Genomic DNA, 21,209 nt, shown 5'->3' with positions numbered 1-21,209 from the left:
GTGTAAGGCATTGTTGAACAGAATCTCATGACTATTGCATTTAGCTTAACGTTGGACCAACTCCGAAATAACGTTGAATTGTGACAACTTCGTGTTGAAAGCAACCTTGCAAGGGTATAGTCCTGGTCGCTTAGGACGTCTTTTTTATATTTAACGGAGTTATCTCCAAATATCAAAACAAACAATGGATGATCACAAGATCCTTGATTCACTTAGCTTCTAATGATTCAAATACGAATAGTAGCGGAGCTCTCCCTAATAGGTTTATTTCAAAGAGTAGACAAACTGGGAGTAATCAACTATACAGGTACAGTACATTATTAAGTGTAGGGGTGATCCATTATATGTTTATGTTAATGAGTAGACAAAATGGGAGTAGTCATATTGGGAGTAGTCGTATTGGGAGTAGTACTAGTCATATTGGGAGTAGTCGTATTGGGAGTAGTCATATTGGGAGTAGTCATATTGGGAGTAGTCATATTGGGAGTAGTCGTATTGGGAGTAGTCGTATTGGGAGTAGTCATATTGGGAGTAGTCGTATTGGGAGTAGTACTAGTCATATTGGGAGTAGTCATACTGGGAGTAGTCATATTGGGAGTAGTCATATTAGGAGTACTCGTATTGGGAGTAGTCATATTGGGAGTAATCGTATTGGGAGTAGTCATATTGGGAGTAGTCGTATTGGGAGTAGTACTAGTCATATTGGGAGTAGTCATACTGGGAGTAGTCGTATTGGGAGTAGTACTAGTCATATTCGGAGTAGTCGTATTGGGAGTAGTCGTATTGGAGTAGTCGTATTGGGAGTAGTCGTATTGGGAGTAGTCGTATTGGGAGTAGTCGTATTGGGAGTAGTCGTATTGGGAGTAGTCATATTGGGAGTAGTCGTATTGGGAGTAGTCGTATTGGGAGTAGTACTAGTCATATTGGGAGTAGTCATACTGGGAGTAGTCGTATTGGGAGTAGTACTAGTCATATTGGGAGTAGTCGTATTGGGAGTAGTCGTATTGGGAGTAGTACTAGTCATATTGGGAGTAGTCATACTGGGAGTAGTCGTATTGGGAGTAGTACTAGTCATATTGGGAGTAGTCGTATTGGGAGTAGTACTAGTCATATTGGGAGTAGTCGTATTGGGAGTAGTCGTATTGGGAGTAGTACTAGTCATATCGGGAGTAGTCGTATTGGGAGTAGTCGTATTGGAGTAGTCGTATTGGGAGTAGTCGTATTGGGAGTAGTACTAGTCATATTGGGAGTAGTCATATTGGCAGTAGTCGTATTGGGAGTAGTCGTATTGGGAGTAGTCGTATTGGGGGAGTAGTCGTATTGGGAGTAGTATTAGTCATATCGGGATTAGTCATATTGGGAGTAGTCGTATTGGGAGTAGTCGCATTGGGAGTAATGTGAAGATACCACGGTAACACGCCCGCAGTCAATATAACCATACGGGAGACGCTGGGATTCGAAGACCCATCAACGGGTCCTATCATGATTAAGGTAGGTAACTCTGCACAGCTAACTGTGGTGCCTTAGGCTACAAGACCAGCCATACACCCGTACCTACCCTGAGCAAATCAGAAGACTGGTTATACGTATACAAACTCATGAAAACTCCTTTACAAACTAGGAAATATATTAACATATTCGTGTATTGCACGAAATATGTGTTTAAACACTAAAAAGTGTAGTTTCATTATCACACGTGTGGATATTACAGGCGAACTAAAATACGATCAGTAATTATTTAGTTTTGTCCTCGTGGAAAATCGATTTCCGGATTCGGCAGCCATGGCATAAAACGCATCGCTCAATCCTTATTCATATTTATAAATCATATTATCATTTTACAAACAATTTTGGAAATTGGATCAGGATGTTTATTGTGTATAGAATTATCGACGGATTATAATTGTTTATCCTCATTGTCAACAACATATGCGTTTTGTGGCTGTTCTTCAACGAGCGAGTCATTGATCGGAGCAAGTGTTTACCCTAGACGCGTGGAGGCTCCTTGGCGTCTGTTTATCTGTCATTGACGGCATTGTCTCCCTGATGAAATTACGCTAATACATTTACGATTCTATCGTTCCAAACAGGCAGCGGATAAGGGACTCTTTGGATGATAAAAAAAATACAAGCTGACATAAGAGTATTCCCAAAGGAATAACCTCGTGGCTAAAGCGGTTGTTTGCCACGCTGGGTTGGTTTCTCGTAATTTCTTATGTCTTACGTCAGTCGAGATATGGTGGAATGTTGCTGAAACGACGTTAACGCCATCTCGTTCACTCATTTTTATCCGTTAATTAAAAAAAGGAGATTTCAGTGTTTCTTGATAACTCTTCGGGGTTATATTTTACAACATTATTTTGTACCATTGAATGACGGTTTTCAAGATTAAAGATAGTGAGGGCTCGGAACTCTGTTTCTGTTGTTACGCTAAGTCAGTGTTTTGAAAGCATATTTTATCATCACACGCGACGATATGTTTTATGCCAATTTTATATCAGAACAAAAATCTATTTGGCAATTACAAAACGCTGACGCCAGATAATAACTATCCGCGGATACAGATTCCTCTTGCCGTAAACTAATATTCACTGTTCAAACTGGGATACTGTGGATTTGGTTTCCGCCATCACCCTGCCCACCTCTCAGTAGCCACCCTGCCACCAACACTCACTCACACACGCGCGCGCGCACGCACGCACACACAGACACATACACTCTCAAACACTCACTCACTCTTACAGTCAGACACACACGCACGCGCACGCATGCACACTCACTCACAGACATACAGTCATATATATACAGTCATACAGACAGACACGCGCACACACGCTGTCTCACACGCTCACTCAGACAATCAGACACACACTCACACACACACACATACCACACACGCACACACACAGACGATACATATTGTTACAAAAGGATTATACTTAATCATATAAATATTTTTTGTCTCAACACCTGAACACACAGAAATCCGACTTGTACTTGAACTCTTAACCCAAGCAACGCTGTGGATAAATCCCATTTAACAGCACTTCAAACGATCCATTTAGATCACCTACTCGGCGTCCCAGATGGCCAGGGAAACACTTGTAATAGGATGACGGCGCATGTGTACTTTAACAACGTCAACAGTGACGGTAATCATATTAGGGCTGGTACAGAAAGAACCTACCCTGATGAAGGTGAAACCATCTATAGTGTCAAGGTCGACGGAAGGACACCAGGCGGACCAGGCAGCAGAGTGCTTCCAGTGAAATACTAACAGTCGCTTGGCAACTGCAACCACCATTCGGAGATGACTACCCCCGGGCTTGCTGAGCGAGTAAAGATGGCACCCTGGGGAAAACACAATAGACATTTGTATAAGGATGTTGAGGCAGGTACTTGGGATACAGTTGGACAGCAGCTGATGTAATAGGGTTGTAAATGACGTTTCAGTGTTAGTGATCTAAAGGCTTGAGAGTATCCAATGGATTTAAGCACATTGGGAGCGATTTTATTGGGTGGGTGATATCATGTGAGTGAGCGTTAAAAGGATTGTGAGTGATATCATGGGATTGTGGATGATTGCAATGGATTGTGGCGGATATCATTTGATTGTGGGTGATTTCAAGGGAATACGTTGGATGTCATTATCTTGGGGGCGATTTCAAGTTATTGTGATGGATGTCATTATGTTGCGGGTGATTACAGAGGATTGTCCCAATTTGTGGGGGATATCATGGGATTGTGGGTGGTTTCAATGGATTTTAGCGGATAGCATTGTATTGTGGTAGTTTCAAGGGCTTGTGGTGGATATGGGATTGTGTGCGATTTCAAGGGATTTTGAGGATAATATTGGATTGAGGGCGATTTCAAGGGATTGTGAGGATAACAATCATTATGTAACGTTTATGTGACAGCATGTGATACCTATATAAGGTCTTATGATTCCATATCTTTAGCTAAGGCGTTCATAAGTGTTAATACGTTCATCAGTGGTACATGAATCTGATTTCATAGTGACATAGGGCTATGTGATACACGAGCTTCGTAATATACTTGCATTGTAATCAATATAATATATTCAAAGCTACACGGGCGTATGACATATGGATGGATTGTTATTCTTAGTGATGATATCATGATATTTCAAGTGAGATCTCAGAGTGCACGTAGTGTTAAAGGGTAGTTAATGATATCACATGATTATAACGAGAACATGCAATAAGCTGATGATGACTCGATCATTGCAATCATCAAAACCATCATCAAGGAATGAAAGGAATTTTTATGTTATGAACGAGTTGTGTGCGTGCCATTGGCACATTCAATGAAATTAATTCAAGTGAAAATCCGTTAAGAATTGGTCTTCAGCAACCCATGCTTGTCGTGGATAATGGTATCTCAGGGGATCACCTGCAAGCCTTGACCTCGATCCATAAAGCGTTCGTAATGTTACGACTTATCGTAACTATATAGTTTATCATAGATTTATGAATGACGGAGAGGTACAAATGTTTTATGGATTGGGCCCCCGGCAAATGCTGTGTAATTACTGTTCAGTATCGTAAAGAACATAAAGATTCGGGTTATATTGATCTTCAACAACCCCTGCTTGTCTCCCCTGTGTAGATCCAGGATAGAATTGATCTTCAGCAACCCATGTTTGTCGTGAGACACGACTAACGGGATCGGGTGGTCAGACTCGCTGACTTGGTTGACACATGTCATCGTATACCAATTGCGCAGATCGATGCTCATGCTGTCAATCACTTGATCGTGTAGTAAATACTTGATTATTTACGGATCACCGCCACATTGCTGGAATATTGCTGACTGTGGCGTTAAACAACTAGCAAGCAAGAACAATTTATAGTTTTACCTTTTGTTCTCTCCAGTTTGTGTTCACGACATTCAGACTTCGTGCGCGTGATGGATTCGTTCTGTTCACCCTCAAAATCCGTCAGACGAAAAACGTTGATTTTTCCGTCTTTGCCTGAAGAACAAAAACCCATATAAATGTTTATGCTTCTGAATAATCTGCAGGTCTCTTCACACTTAGCAACACACTGATTGGCCAGGGAGGGCGGGGCACGCTTACTCTTTCCCGACACCTGGTGTCTTAACTACTGTGTAATTCCCTCACACATGTAAGTTATTTTACCTTTATGATGAATGGTTACGGTAGGTAGCGAATAATTAAATAGTTAAATAACACGTATTACAGCTCCGGAAGAACGATGCAGACTACAAGCCCAGTACGAGCTCGGGAATACTGACACCCTGTTAATCCGGACTATGATTTTCTCCCGCATTTATGAACCATGGATATGGAGTTATGTCCCTTCATATATTTGGACCTGCTCCGTAAGGAGAAACGGTGCTCAGACTAACAGGGTGTCCGGATTACTATGTCCGGAATAGTATGGTATCTAGATAAGCTGGTGTAATTATACACAGATACATGACTAAATTAGATGAGAAACAGTTTACTCCGAATATGGCATCAGGAAGATAATTAGAGTTGTTTCGGTTTTTCAGCTATATATATCAACTGATACGCAGAGCCGACTGGTACATTTCAGTATGGTTGATAAATATATATGCACAATAGATATGCACATGAGATCTTTAAGTAAATACAGGATACATAAGACTCACTAGACTTTGTTAATTTTACATGCGTATTTATACGCAAAAAAGTGCAATATTAAGGATATAATATAATAAGTTAGTTATGCATATATTTGCACATACTGCTCGAAACATAACCATCTTTATTGAATTTACAAGGCTGTAAAGATATGATGAATGCATTGATCTCTTCGAGATTATGCTCTAGTGTTCACGGATGATGTTCACAAGTATTTTCCAAGTGAAATAGGCATATAATTCGTGTAGTGACTGCAGCTCCACATCAAACGTTTAATACCTTTTTCAGTCCTCATGATGAGAAGCCCATGAGCCTCTACAACACTCAGTTGCCGGACTGACACGGTCTTCTCAAAGATGGTGCGTGGTTGAAGCCCCTCTGAAATAATCAATAAACAAAACAGTAAATATGACGTCACACTATTCAGATCATGTGTGTAGTGATGATTCTAAATAATTCTCTCCGCACTATTGTGCATGTACATGCGAATATTGAATCATCTTTTTAATATGAATAATTCGATTATTTGTCATTTGAAATGATATAGAAATTCGAAAACACAGAACACGTAAGACCATTGCTAAATATGTCATCGTTACACAGAAATTGACCCGAATGTTAAGTACCCTGATAAATGATAATAAACCGATATGTTTTGGCATAATTGACCAAATGCATTAAACCACCTCTTGAGGGACTCGAAGATTGGTCTTCGTACATTCATATACACTTCTTCCTAATTTCAGTGATTTCAGGAAGGTTACTTCACTGAGCTGTTCTTCGGGTTCGTTTGTTATAGGATCGTTTATACGGCAGGATTTGAGGCACTACGGTGTATTTACATGAATCTTTGCCTTGTAGCTAGATATAGGAAACTCATTCGTAGCTAAACATATCTATAGAAATCGTCCTTGAGGACAAACGTTAAGCATTTTATGTGATCCCGTCTGTGGACAGTTCGTGTCACACATGTGACACATTGACGGAATAAGATACACACCCTCGAGCACCATGATTCCGGATTCCGTGGAGATGATCAACTTGTCACCTACAAGACATTGATTGACAGGTGTCAGTATTGACATATACATGTTCATAATCTACAATTAATCCAGCACAAAGGCCTACATATTAATGAGTTCAACAAATAAATAAGTTTAAAAATCATTCAAACGACGCTGTCAATATTTGTTAAAAATGCACATTTGAAAAAAAAAGATTTCTAGTCCATTGTTTAATTTGTTACATGTAGGCCATAGGCTAAAAGTAATTCTTTAAAGCGTAGGAGGGATCGCTTTGTCGATGACTTCAAATTAATAAAAAGAACTATACTGATTCTGTCTCCAAACTTGCGTATTCTTAAATTAGTCTTCTAACTGTCTACATCACAAACCACCGCGATAGATTGAAGAGAAAAGATATTAATTAGATCATCAAATTCAATTTTAAATTAACGCAAATTGTTCCGCGTGTGTTCCTATAACGTAAGTAAAAATAAACAGACATTTTAAAATTTTGAATCAGTTTAAAGCCTAATTATAAATAGAAAACTCTCCCGATAAAAGGAAACATACGTTCAGCGAAGTGACAAAATTTGAAAGAATAGGCTGGAATGGTATTATCATAATAATGATTTTCACTGGTTTTAATCAGAAAAAGGTCAAATCCCCTTTTCACTCACCCCACGAATCCCCACAGACGATGTGATGAGCAAACTCGCTGTAACACTTTTGGGGGTCCCAGGGCTGAAACAAGCGTTAAAATATAAGTTCCAGAGCAGGGCAAAATTGCATTGATAAATAGCTTTTGGTAATCAACGTTTTCGTTGCCACAGTCAGCAATATTCCAGCTACATGACGGCGGTTTGTAAATAATCGAGTCTGGATCAGACAATCCAGTGATTGACATCATGAGCATCGATCTACGCAACTTGGATACGTCGGCGAATCTTACATCCGATCTCTTTATTCGCCTCTTACAGCAAGCATTGGCTGCTGGGCACAACAATCTTAGCCGGAGACCTCGGTATTGTCAGCTTATTTGATGGTATAACAATAGGTACGATAATAATTATCAATTTTATTCTTCGCATATTTCAGTAACACAGCGATACTGATATTGATATTGCTGGGATCTCACCTCTCGCCGTAGTAGACTGGACAAACCGGAAGTGATGAGGCTCGTGGGAGCATCACCTTTCTCGATTGTTTTCACTTTCAGACCCTGGGGTAAAAGCATGGTATAAGAAACACACAAATTACACGTTGTTAACAACTCCTCGTTCTTAATCACTAATTTCCATATGATGTGTGCTTCTCTGTTTGTTGATTAACAATGCACACAGTGATATTTCATCTGCATGAAGGCGGCCTGTCAATATTCGGGAGTGAACCACGAACAAAGCTAATCATGAAAGGGATCGGGAAAATAGACATCCCAGCAAGTTTTATTCAAGCAATTCGTACATCAGTTTGTTTTTGCAAATAATGTGGGGTTCACATCAAAGATGAGGCTCACATCACGGATGAAGGTGACATCACAAATGTACCTTGCATCAAAGATGAGGCTCACATCACGGATGAAGATGACATCACAAATGTACCTTGCATCAAAGATGAGGCTCACATCACGGATGAAGATGACATCACAAATGTACCTTGCATCAAAGATGAGGCTCACATCACTGATGAAGATGACATCACAAATGTTACCTTTGCATCAAAGATGAGGATGACATCACATGTTCCTTGCATCAAAGATGAGGCTCACATCACTGATGAAGGTGACATCACAAATGTACCTTGCATCAAAGATGAGGCTCACATCACTGATGAAGGTGACATCACAAATGTACCTTGCATCAAAGATGAGGCTCACATCACTGATGAAGATGACATCACAAATGTGATGATGAAACATTCATCAAAGATGTAGCACACCACAGATGTTCTTCACATCAAAGGTGAGACTCACATCACAAATGAAGCTTGTCAGTTGACAAAAGGTTAAGTCACGGATGATTAAGTGATTGAGTTGGGTTTTACGCCGTTTTTAGCAATATTCCAGCAATATCACGGCGGAGAACACCAGAAATGGGCTTCACATATTGTGCCCATGTGAGGAATCGAACCCGGGCCGTCGGCAATACGAGCGAACGCTTTAACCACGAAACTACCCCACCGTCCCTAAGTCACAGATGAAGCTCACATCATAGACCAAGATCATGTCACAGATGTAGCTCACATCACAGACCAAGATCATGTCACAGATGTAGCTCACATCACAGACCAAGATCATGTCACAGATGTAGCTCACATCACAGACCAAGATCATGTCACAGATGTAGCTCACATCACAGACCAAGATCATGTCACAGATGTAGCTCACATCACAGACCAAGATCATGTCACAGATGTAGCTCACATCACAGACCAAGATCATGTCACAGATGTAGCTCACATCACAGACCTATCATGCCTCAGACGAAGAGTCAGGCGACTGCTAAATGCCATATCAGAAAGCCGAGTTGACACCCTGCAGATGAACTGTATCACCGCATGAGCTTGTCGTCGGGATCGGCATTATGATAATATAGTCAGAAGTCTGACCGGAAATACCTACTTGACCAACAAGCACGAATTCAGCTCTGCGTGCGTCCTCCTTCCGGCGCGAGCCGTGGACGTCCTGAATGACGTCACTGAACGCCCGTCGATACAGCATATTGTTCTGTTGACAAGAAATGACAATTCTGAGAAACTGGACAGTGATACGAGAACAACGAACGACATGACAATCCTGTTAAGGAAGTTCTCCTTAGAGCGCTGCAGATACTTGAGTAAGTTCACCTACAGGGCAGTAGACACTCGAGAATGCACCGGTTGCAGAGTCAAGAATGTGCCACAAGTCTTTGTTGAGTACTGTACATGTAGCTTGCTTTGATTTTGTAATTAGCAGAAAATCAAAGATTTAATAGTTTACAAACAGACAGTGGTCGTAAATATAGACGTCAAGACCATGATTATTCCTAATTATTGTCGGTAGAGGAATGAATGAATGAATGAATGTATGAATGAATGAATGAATGAATGAATGAATGTGTGGTAATAAAGGCTTTCTTCGTTGCCAAAACTGTATCGAATTTGTTTCATTAAACTTGAAATTATTTCGATTGGACGAAAACAAAATATGATATCACACCATTTTACACCATGTGTTCAATCCATTGTTTATATTGCCATCTTGCAAACCGACAACATTTATACTTCCAATAAAAATAAATTTAAAGCCTAATGTATAGAAATGTATAGAAATGTTTTGGGAAATAGTTTAGCACTGGACACAGCGTACCCAATGTCATAAACGATATTCGCAAAAACGTCATTATCCTTAACTTATTTTGCTCAGCATAGAACTAATCTACGGATTTGAACTGTCATTTTGCAGACTATTGAAAATGAAACTGCATACGATTTTATTATATTACATTCAGTTACAAAGACACAAAAGAAGAAAAAATATGATATTAAGACAAAAACATTGGCTCGGTTCATCTAACTAATTACATTTAACAATTAAACTGATTTATTAAGTTAGCATTGGCTTGTGATGTGAGATTTGCTACTTAAGTCTGTGAATCAAGTCTCACGATGGCGCACAGTGGAATCCCAATAACAGGTATAATTATAACTGGTATTCCACAGGGAAATGTAAAGCCAATATTTTTAAAAGTCATGGAAATTACATGCCAACTTTATGACATTTTAGCATTCTCTATAATCGTTGAGATATGTGGTCGTGAGTTTTTATCGGATTATTTTATAGGGCGTGTGATTGAATTTGACAATTCCAAGTAGAATTCAATTAATAATAAAGATTTTCTTTAACCATAATCAACATGGACATGAAGCGAAACTACGATATCTGAAGAACGTTAGCTGGCGGACAAAAGAAAGTATATGAATGAAAATTGGATTTGAAACGTTATCAAAGCATGACTTTAGGCTGAAAACAATTCAGATTGTTATGATCCAAAACGCAGTGGGTGAGTGAGTGAGTGAGTGAGTGGGTGAGTGAGTGAGTGGTGCGGGCGTAGTACGAGTACGATAAATATAAAACCGAGATCAGGAAGAATCTCAAATCCACGTTTCTCCGATCATAAGTTTCTGCCTCGCCTAAGGGTCTCAGCTCCAGCAACAAGCTACTGAGTGTTGGAAAAGGGTCGCCATAAATATATGCAACTAGAGCCTGCCCTGAAAGATAAAGTCCGTTAGTCTCGGATGAATTGGATTTCTCAATTTCGTGTCGTAACATTTAAGAACTAGCACTGAGCATAATGTCGGACAGTCTACTGAAATTGGCAATGATGTACGTGATTTTCGTGACTCGGATCCGAAACAGAAGGTCAAAAACAGACTTATCAATAAGATCCCCTTAATGTTCTCAGACAGTTACATCATCCTTAAGACAGTATGCCGCGTGACTTATCACCAGCCACCTCAAATAAATATCTGTTTGGTTTGGGAACAGTCAGCTAAGTGGGCAGAGAGATGGCGATTTCAAAACTATTAGTCTCCATGACAATGGGAGAAGAGAAGAGGAGCAGATTTGACTCCGGTGTAGTCTGTAGATGACGATGGCGTTGGCAAGTGTGTGGAGTGTGCGTTGCCATGGGCTAGTTGATGTAGTGTAATACTACTTAATCCGTTGGCAACGTCTCCAACCAACATCTTCACGTTCATCATCTTCTACTGATACGCGAGAGCACTCGGCAGTATCACATTTCATGTCATAGGAATTATGCTTCGTGTACTTAAGACTTTCCAAATGTTCTTGCTGATGTTGAAAACAATATGTTTGTAATGTTTCGGGCTATCTGAACACCATCTGGCCATCACAGAACCACTGAAGGAGTAACCTTGTTCTGTCGCGTAGTGGCACTTTAATACACGTGCTTGCATTAATCGTAGTTGTACACAATACACGGTCTGCCACATATTTGCATTCATCGTAGTCGTACATTAACAAAAGTCGTCCATATATTTGCCTTACTTGTAGCAGTATATAAACACACGCGGTCTATCGCATATGTGCATTAGTCCTAGCGGTACATTAACAAAATGTCTGTCACATGTTACCATTAGTTTTATCGGTATATAAACACGCGCCGTCTGTCGCATACACACATTTGTCGCGGCTCTATATAACAGGATGAGATTAAACTTGGTAGTACACAGTCACTCAGCCTCTATCACAGTTGACATAAGTCATAATGGTCGACAGCATCGGTTCAGCGCCACACACGTCAGACTGACATCAGTTCTCAACAACAGGCTTAAATTAGCAGTAACGGTAAATTGAAATCCGATCTGTACAGCAGGCTAGTATGTCTCCCAGACCCTTGAGAATATATTAAATAAGAGCCCTACTCAAGCCTAGAATCATTTCGCAACTCTAGAATTACCTCAGTTCTAGGCAGACATAAATAATTTTATAAGCTCTATTTTGACTTGTTATGTAGATGAACATATTTTTTGTGTAATTAAATACGATAACTGTGTTTCTATGGCTAAATGTCAGTCCCACAACAGATTTAAAATTACATAAGCAACGTGAGTGCACTGAAACCGGCTCTCCATAACTGAATTAAATAAGTACTAGTATCAGTTCATTGACCTCTCGCTACAACAGGCTTACATAAGCTGTGTTGGTTCATTGACCCTATTCTAACTGGCTTGAATTAGCAATAGCGGCATATTCTGTTTGGCAACAAGTGGAAACAAGTAGCAGTAGCGGTTCTTCAATAACCGACCACTTTTATCGTCAATGCTTCGTCTATTCCGACCAAAGATACAGCATTCTGCGGTTTTCTTACACACCCGTGGGTGAGAAACCCATGTGAGAAAACTGGTATCACACATATGTGTGAGATCGATTTCTAATCCCGTGATTGGCTACTCCATGGTGATGACCTAGGGTCAGGGTATGACGGACTACTTTCCTGAATAAAATTCATTGATAAGTTACTCGTGCTTCAATCGAACAGAAACCTGTTACTCGTGCAAAAAATACCCCTTTACACCTACCTGTTATTTTCGCGATTGCAACATAAACAGGTATTTATACAATGAGTCACAAGTAGAATAAATATAACACAAATCTATTTATTTTCTAATTCCTTTTATTAAAACTTTTGATTTCAAGTCATGAATTCAAAATGGCTCCAACAATCAGTGATACCTGTGTAAACAATTATGTGAAAATCACCGTTAGAGATAAAGCCCTTGATTCCCTTCGAATATTCAAAATGTACAACACTGGTACTTTTACTGGAGAGATGCGACAAGTGTCATGTGTCGTCTTGCAAAAAAATACCTGACACGATAACGTCAGTGCCTGTCCATTTTGAGATCGATTTGCCTCGTTGTTTCTTTGATGCATTGATGAAGATGACATTTTTCACTGATACACATGATGAAGACCCACTTCCAGCTCCGAGATACTATGTGATTCCAATGTTATCAAATTCACTCATGACAATCTGAACCAAAACACACTCGTTGAAACAATGTACAACATGGTACGTTTTGCAAGGCTTCATGAGTGCAAATGGCGGCACACGTCCTTTCTATTCAATCGAACTTGTACAGGAACGGTTGATCTATACATTAGTCATTGCTCAAGATATTCCTCCTACGCATGATAATGAAAAGTTTATGTCTTGATAACTTACAGGATGTAATCAACTCACATTTCATACTGAAAACTCCGTAAATTCCATTACATTCCAAGTGGCAGTTTCTCGCTCGGGAAAACGAGAAGATTGTGGCGAAGAAGAGTAGTCCCCCATTGACAGTGAACGTAACCTCAGCAATGTCACATTCAAGCACACTGGGTGCACCTAATGACACACACTCAGTAGTTTTGGCTCCGGTCGATGGGAGAACATTGAACGTAAACTGGTACACAAGTACCAGTTCCCGAATGTGCAGAGATATCCAAAACAATCTTCCGATGACGACAACCACCAAGCGATAACGATGACGTCACTCGCTCAAATATTTTACGCTTGCAAGAATTAGAATCATCCACATTTGCACGGTAACATCATTGTTTTAGAGGGTTTAATTAATTTTCTGTGATCTTATCTAGTTATCATTATCACTATTGCCTTGATGATGCGAAGAGGTGGCAGAAACTTTTTTGTGGAGGGTCACTATGGGGAGGAGTAGTGATTAGGAAGCCAAGTGACGTCACTCATTCATAAACGTTGTGTTGTGTATTATTGCGCACCTACGATGAGAAAACATGAAATTTGAATCTATTCGACCATAAAATGGTGCGATTTAATGGTGTGTAAGAAACAGATTACTGTACTCGTGTCTGTCAGATACCATTTATCTTACAATTCGTTGTTTCAAAACGTATTTAACTCGCTTTCGCTCGTTAAATACGTTTTGAAACAACTCGTTGTAAGATAAATGGTATCTGACAGACACTCGTTTAGTAATCTCTATATACTATTGTGAAATCGATCTCCATGAGGACGTTAGTCACTTTGTTGTAAGGGTGTCCTCTCACTTAGCCAGAAATAGTCAGACTCTGTCAAAATAGGTCTCTCACAGAGCCAGACTGGGATTTGCCTGACTAGAGTTAGTGTTTTGTAACCCTCACTAAAACATCTTACAAGGTAGATATTTTTCGATATTCTCAGACCGATAATTGTTTGTAATATACAAAGTATACGCAGTTATATAATTATCACATTCTGTCCGCACATGATGAATTAAATGCACTGCATTTTCGTGTAAAATTATTCTGGCTGTGACAGTGTTATACATCGCATTGCAACTCACATCCAGCCACTCGAGAAGAAAGATGTTTTGTGTGCTCTAAAACTGTATTGTTGGTCGGCTACCTGTTTACACTAATGAACATCAAATTGAATGATGACTGGTTTGCTAATAAAATAAAATAAAATAAAAAATAAAATAAAATAAAATAAAATAAAATAAAATAAAATAAAATAAAATAAAATAAAATAAAATAAAATAAAATAAAATAAAATAAAATAAAATAAAATAAAATAAAATAAAATAAAATAAAATATTGATACCTTGTTTGACTCGGACATGTAATCCTGGTACAGGTTCCGTATCAGCATCTCCAGCGTCCTCTCCCTCTTTTGAGCAAACAGTGGGTTATTCACGGCAGCCTTTTCTCCGTTTATCACTGTAAAACAACACACATTATGCTTTATGGGGCAATGAAATATCCTAAACCGCCAGTTGGAAAATATCACGTATATTTGCTTTCATCATAAACCCATCTTTAAACAATGCAACGACTTAATGAAGGCATTTCCATTCTATGTTAATTATTACTGACTTTTCGTAGTGTATGGAAAATAGAAAATAATCAAATGGTTGTCGAAAAGTAAAACAATCTTCATTCATTCATTCATTCATTTATTCATTCATTCTTTCATTCATTCATTCAACGGCGATTTTAAGCAGCGTAATACGACTCTTGTTACAAAGTTGTTTTTTCAGGTTTACAATATATTAAAGTCTTAGTGAAGCATTCTAAATGTGTTATGGTAGCGCAACATTTAAACATCACTGAGATACATATGCACACATATTGTACCTGATTGTTGTCAAACGAATGGGAGGTTACTACATACTTACATTTCACGAGGAGGAAATCTCTGAACTCCTGGTGGTTGTAGAAGACAGGGGGAGAAGGAAGGGGAGGACCGAACAGAGGAACGGATTCCTCCGAAAATACCGTTAGTCTGCAAACAGAAAGTAACAGTGACCGCTAGTCTCATTCTGTATATCTATTATCATCATGTAATAGATCTAGAGGGACTACGTGGCTCATTCTACGTGTCCATGTTTCTGGGTAGTACATTTAGTCTGCCTACAGTATGTCATAGAGGGACTACGTGTCTCATTCTACGTGTCCATATTTATGGGTAGTACATTTAGTCTGCCTACAGCATGTAATAGAGGGACTACGTGTCTCGTTCTCTGTGTCCATGTTTCTTGGTAAAATATTTAGTTTTCCAAGGGGTATACATTTTACGAACATAGCTCAAATAACATAAATTCAAATACTTAAATATCCACTATATCCGTGTAACTTACCTGTAACTATCGTTGTCTTTATTGTACATCACAACAGCAAAGATATCTGTGCAAGTCAAGGTATATTGGATTCAATCTTGAAAGGCAGTTCATTTGTCTTCTATTTAAGGCAGAGGAGTGTACAAAAACACAGCGGGTGCTGTTGACGAGATTTGTTCTGTGAATGTTCGTTTTTTGTTTAAACGATGGTGCTAGCAATATTTTTAATATATGATGACGGAGTTAGGGACATCATGGGGATCGATCTACACATTTGGGATGTGATGAGATGCATCAGCAGGGGTGTGTACCCGATCCCGTTAGTTGTCTTACGACAAACATGGATTGCTTGAAAACCAATATAACTCGAATCTTCACCGTTGTTTCTCGATGATAATGAACAGCATTTACACTGTGTGTGCCAGGTTTGTTGGGGTCCGGAGAGGTAAAAGTATCTGAACATAAAAAAATATATACCCGCAGAGGTTTCACGCTTTCAAAGTCTGTAAAATCAATATTTACCCAACATCACTAAATCTTCTCAATTGATTTTCCTTTTTCTAGGCAGAGCCTGGGCAATTCATCTAGCACAACCATTTAATGTTATTCCCGAAATTCAGTTTCGGAAATTCAGTTCCTGTAACTGTGTGATGCTGAAACCCGTTGGTTGCCAATGATTATTTGCGAAAAGTCGTGACATGTACGCCGTAATCGTATTATTAAATCGGAAATGTTTCGCCGCTGTTGTCGGATGTGAACTGCCTTGTTTTCCCTATGGCGTTAAGCAACGACAAGCGTCACCATCAGATTAGACAGTGATGGATGCACGGGAGGTCTCAGTCGATGTCACGAATTTCTATCAGGAATAAACAGTCCAACGTCTTATTACAACACAGAATCAGGAAATCGAGCATCGCGTGCTGCAGATATTTAACATATCTGTAATATGAAAATACCAGGGATTTTGTTGTTGTGTAACTTGCTGTTGTTACAGTCAGAATTAAAGGTATTATTTTCAGATTTGCTCGGTAATAATAAAGCTGCCGGTTCAGGGTAAAAAAATGCTCACAAAAATTCCTTAGATAGTGAAAAGAACAATGCCTCAGTATCAGTTGCTATTCACTTGATCTGCTTTTAACATTTCACATACCCGTGAAGATTCCGGGTTAGAATTGGTCTTCAGTAACCCTTGCTTGTCGTAAGAGGCGACTAACAGGATCAGGTGGTGAGGCTCGCTGACGTGGTTCACGCATGTTACCGTATCAAATTGCATAGATAGATGCTCATGTTGTTTATCATTGGTTTATTTGGCCCAGATCCGATTATTTACAGACCTCCGCCTTATAGCTGGAATATCCGAGTGCCCAGTACCATGCTGCTGTTTCTTGATAATATAATAGGCGCGGCTTATATTGCAATGTTGCTCTGAACGAAGTCAAAGATTCAGTTGTGGTTTCCACAGTATTTGTGCATTCTTGTTAGATAGGCAGTCTGTGTTGATATTATTGTAATTATTTTACAAAAAATACTTAAATGTATTGTTGTGTTATGGAATTATAAACGTAATAACGGGTTGCACCCTCGGCGTACGACTTCAGCGTGTAAATACTCAGCGTACAAACCGGTATTTACGTGTATTCCTCAGTCAACGAAAATATAAGGAAGACAATTCTCACCAGTTAATAACACAGTCTATTTATGATTATCCGGATCCTGTGCCCACATTGCACAGTGAGAAATTACGCCTCAAGCGCTTTCTAGCTACAAGTGTTCACACAGACCCAACATTTTCTACTACCGTGCAAAATTATGGTCACATGTTCGACATCTGTGTCGATGTCAATGACGGGACGAAGCAAAGGATACGTGTGAATCTTGTTTTCATCATGGAAGGCTTAAAACTGGGAACTTTATCCACATCTCCGTCTATAAACACGATATTTACAATATCATTTCCTACATGGCGTTTCCGTTCCACCTGAAATGGAAAGGAATACAGGTAAGCATTCAAAATTACAAACGTGTAAGCCTGTAAGCATTGGAATAGGAAGAAATCCTAATGTTTGTCAAGGATGAAAAACACAATAGCCATCAGTGGTGGCGTGTGTTTCGGGTGGTCTTTTTGTAAACCAAAGTCGCGCAATATTTCATATCAGGCGCCCTTTAAATTACACAATTTTGGTAAGACAAACCAGTGATTACTATTATAAGCAGTGCTGAAGGGCTTCGGGATACAAACCTGACTAATCGAACTAGCATGGAAACAAGCAGTCAACGGTATTAAACAATACGTTGTGGTGACCACTGTTTCGACGATCAACTTGCCTAAAATAAGTTTTCTAAACACCTACTGTAAAATAGACTTACAAGAGTAGAATATCTAAGATGGTATATATTTTTTGTTCAAATAGGCCCTGAATTATAAACATAAACGCTTGCGTTAGGTGTCTTACATCTTTTTAAGTTTAAAACATTCTTTCAGGAAATCATTCATATTTGCACTTGAGAATAAGTCTTAAGAATAACAAAGGAGGTTCCAAAAGTCAACTGAAAGAATTGCATCAGTTTGTCGAACGAGGATCGTTCTCGGTTCTTATTTCAGAGTCAACCCCGTTGGATCCATCATCAACATACCCGTACTCAACAGATTAAGATAAACCCACTAAATACATACAGTCCATTGCTTGTACCTCTCTCATGGGGTAGTCAAAAATACTGAAGATGCTGTTTATCGCTCTCTCTCACTCAACTCACTCCCTCACTCACTCAGTAAACATACCTGTTGTTTGTTGTCTTTGGAATAAGGCAGCATTGTAGATATATGAAACATGATTTCATGCCCTTCATATATTGTATAAACACTTTCTTCACCGGTTGTATCGGCTGAAATTAAATCATCACCGTCAGTAAGCAGAAATTGACGAGCACATGTACTCTATAAAGTTCCTATCAGAATTTGTTTAGCTCGTTGAATTAACATGAGAAAATATTAATAAGCGATGATTCATTAGTTAAAAAAACCATGTCATTTTCGAGAGCGCTATGAATGCACCGAAGCATGTGAAACCTACCTGTCACAACCAAATGTACATATAGTCAACTGTTTGCCACAACATTGCTGAGCTGTTGGTACAGCGGGGTAAAACCATACTCATTCAGGCATATTATATTATTCCTTGATCATCCGTAGGCTGCTACTGGTAAACTGGATGCATATTGTCGGTGCTGCTATAGGATAGCTTATATTCACCAAAAGATGAAATGGGGCGGTGGGGTAGCCTAATGGTTAAAGCGTCCGCTCGACATGCTGAAGACCCGGGTTCGATTCCCCACATGGGTGCAATGTGTGAAGCCCATTTCTGGTGTCCCCCGCCGTGATATTGCTGGAATATTGCTAAAAGCGGCGTAAAACCATACTCACTCACTCACTCAAAAGATGAAATGTGTGGCAATGAAACAGAAGCATACATGAATATATCGTGTACTTACATTTCACGTCTAAACCCGCCTTGAATTTCTCCCATCCTTTCAAGGATATTCTGTCACCAAGAAGACTTATAAAATTTTCAAAGGAGTCACTCCCTTCCTCTGAAAATAGGAATCAGAATGCTATGTTTGTTCATGTGAATAACAGAGACTCGGGTTTGTGGTTGTTCTACTTTGGCAGCTATTTTGTCATCTCGCTACCCATAATGCTATGTTTTCATCACACGGGCATGATGCAATATGTTCGTTACGTCAAGTGTCTCTTTGTGCGTCGCGTCTTACGTCAAGTCGTTCATTCATTTCCTCCACCACACGATCCTTCTCTCGTCACGTCATACAGGTTCCTGTCACGCTTGCCAGAAAACATCGCTTTCTTGTCCGTCATCGTCACGCACTCCTTAACGCGTCGCTGTCGCGTCCGTCTGACTTACCATGTGTTGCTTGACGCCTCAGTTTCATATTCATCTCTATTCTTTTTAAGCTCTCCTTGACGCGTCGCGTTCAGGTCCGTCTCTCTTCCTCACACGCGCTCCTTAACGTGATGCTTTCACGTAAGTCTCTCATACTATCACGCGCTCCATTTCCGTAAAGTAAATTCTGTCACTCATTCTTACTGTCACTTGCGCCTTAACGCGTCGCATTCACGTCCGTCTCTCACACTACCACGCGCTCATTAACGTGACGCTTTCACGTCCGTTTCTCATACTATCATGCCCTCCTTCACGCGTGGCTTTCACATCTGTTTCTCATACTATCACGCGCTCTTTAACGCGTCGCCTTCAAGTCCGTTTCTCATACTACCACGCGCTCCTTAACGCGTCGCTTTCACGTCCGTTTCTCATACTATCACGCGCTCCTTGACGCGTCGCTTTCACGTCCGTTTCTCTTCCTATCACGCGCTCTTTAACACGTCGCTTTCACGTCCGTCTCTCTTCCTAACAGGCGGTCCTTCACGCGTCGTTTTCACGTCCGTTTCTCTTCCTATCACGCGCTCCTTACGCGTCGCTTTCACGTCCGTTTCTCTTCCTAACACGCGCTCTTTAACACGTCGCTTTCACATCCGTTTCTCTTCCTATCACGCGATCCTTGACGCGTCGCTTTCACGTCCGTTTCTCTTCCTATCACGCGCTCTTTAACACGTCGCTTTCACGTCCGTTTCTCTTCCTAACACGCGCTCTTTAACACGTCGCTTTCACGTCCGTTTCTCATACTATCACGCGCTCCTTGACGCGTCGCTTTCACGTCCGTTTCTCTTCCTAACACGCGCTCTTTAACGCGTCGCTTTCACATCCGTTTCTCTTCCTATCACGCGCTCTTTAACACGTCGCTTTCACGTCCGTCTCTCTTCCTAACAGGCGGTCCTTCACGCGTCGCTTTCACTTCCGTTTCTCTTCCTATCACGCTCTCCTTGACGCGTCGCTTTCACGTCCGTTTCTCTTCCTAACACGCGCTCTTTAACACGTCGCTTTCACGTCCGTTTCTCTTCCTATCACGCGCTCCTTGACGCGTCGCTTTCACGTCCGTTTCTCTGCCTATCACGCGCTCTTTAACACGTCGCTTTCACGTCCGTTTCTCTTCCTAACACGCGCCCTTTAACACGTCGCTTTCACGTCCGTTTCTCATACTATCACGCGCTCTTTAACGCGTCGCCTTCAAGTCCGTTTCATACTACTACCGCGCTCCCTTAACGCGTCGCTTTCACGTCCGTCTCATACTATCACGCGCGCCTTGACGCGTCGCTTTCACCGTCCGTTTCTCTTCCTATCACGCGCTCTTTAACACGTCGCTTTCACGTCCGTCTCTTCCTAACAGGCGGTCCTTCACGCGTCGTTTTCACGTCCGTTTCTCTTCCTATCATTGCTCTTCACGCGTCGCTTTCACGTCCGTTTCTCTTCCTAACACGCGCGCTTTAACACGTCGCTTTCACATCCGTTTCTTCCTATCAC

The 21,209-nt window shown here is 40.3% G+C and overlaps 1 protein-coding gene across 1 annotated transcript in view; it reads right to left on the bottom strand.

The window, feature by feature from the left end:
* The window catches only part of LOC124270262 (GTPase-activating Rap/Ran-GAP domain-like protein 3), a 118,925-nt gene that overhangs the window by 10,223 nt on the left and 87,493 nt on the right, over positions 1-21,209 (bottom strand). The window contains 13 exon segments of the mRNA XM_046705296.1: positions 3,188-3,351; positions 4,880-4,993; positions 5,930-6,028; positions 6,651-6,698; positions 7,332-7,395; positions 7,790-7,873; positions 9,272-9,376; positions 14,763-14,878; positions 15,337-15,443; positions 15,799-15,844; positions 17,644-17,755; positions 18,557-18,660; positions 19,267-19,365. Coding sequence (XP_046561252.1) covers positions 3,188-3,351; positions 4,880-4,993; positions 5,930-6,028; positions 6,651-6,698; positions 7,332-7,395; positions 7,790-7,873; positions 9,272-9,376; positions 14,763-14,878; positions 15,337-15,443; positions 15,799-15,844; positions 17,644-17,755; positions 18,557-18,660; positions 19,267-19,365 — 1,262 coding nt within the window.

The sequence above is a fragment of the Haliotis rubra genome, unplaced genomic scaffold (genome assembly GCF_003918875.1).
Source record: "Haliotis rubra isolate DU_JTF1 unplaced genomic scaffold, ASM391887v1 Scf150, whole genome shotgun sequence".
NCBI lineage: Eukaryota > Metazoa > Mollusca > Gastropoda > Lepetellida > Haliotidae > Haliotis > Haliotis rubra.
This window is presented reverse-complemented; position numbering and strand designations above follow the sequence as displayed.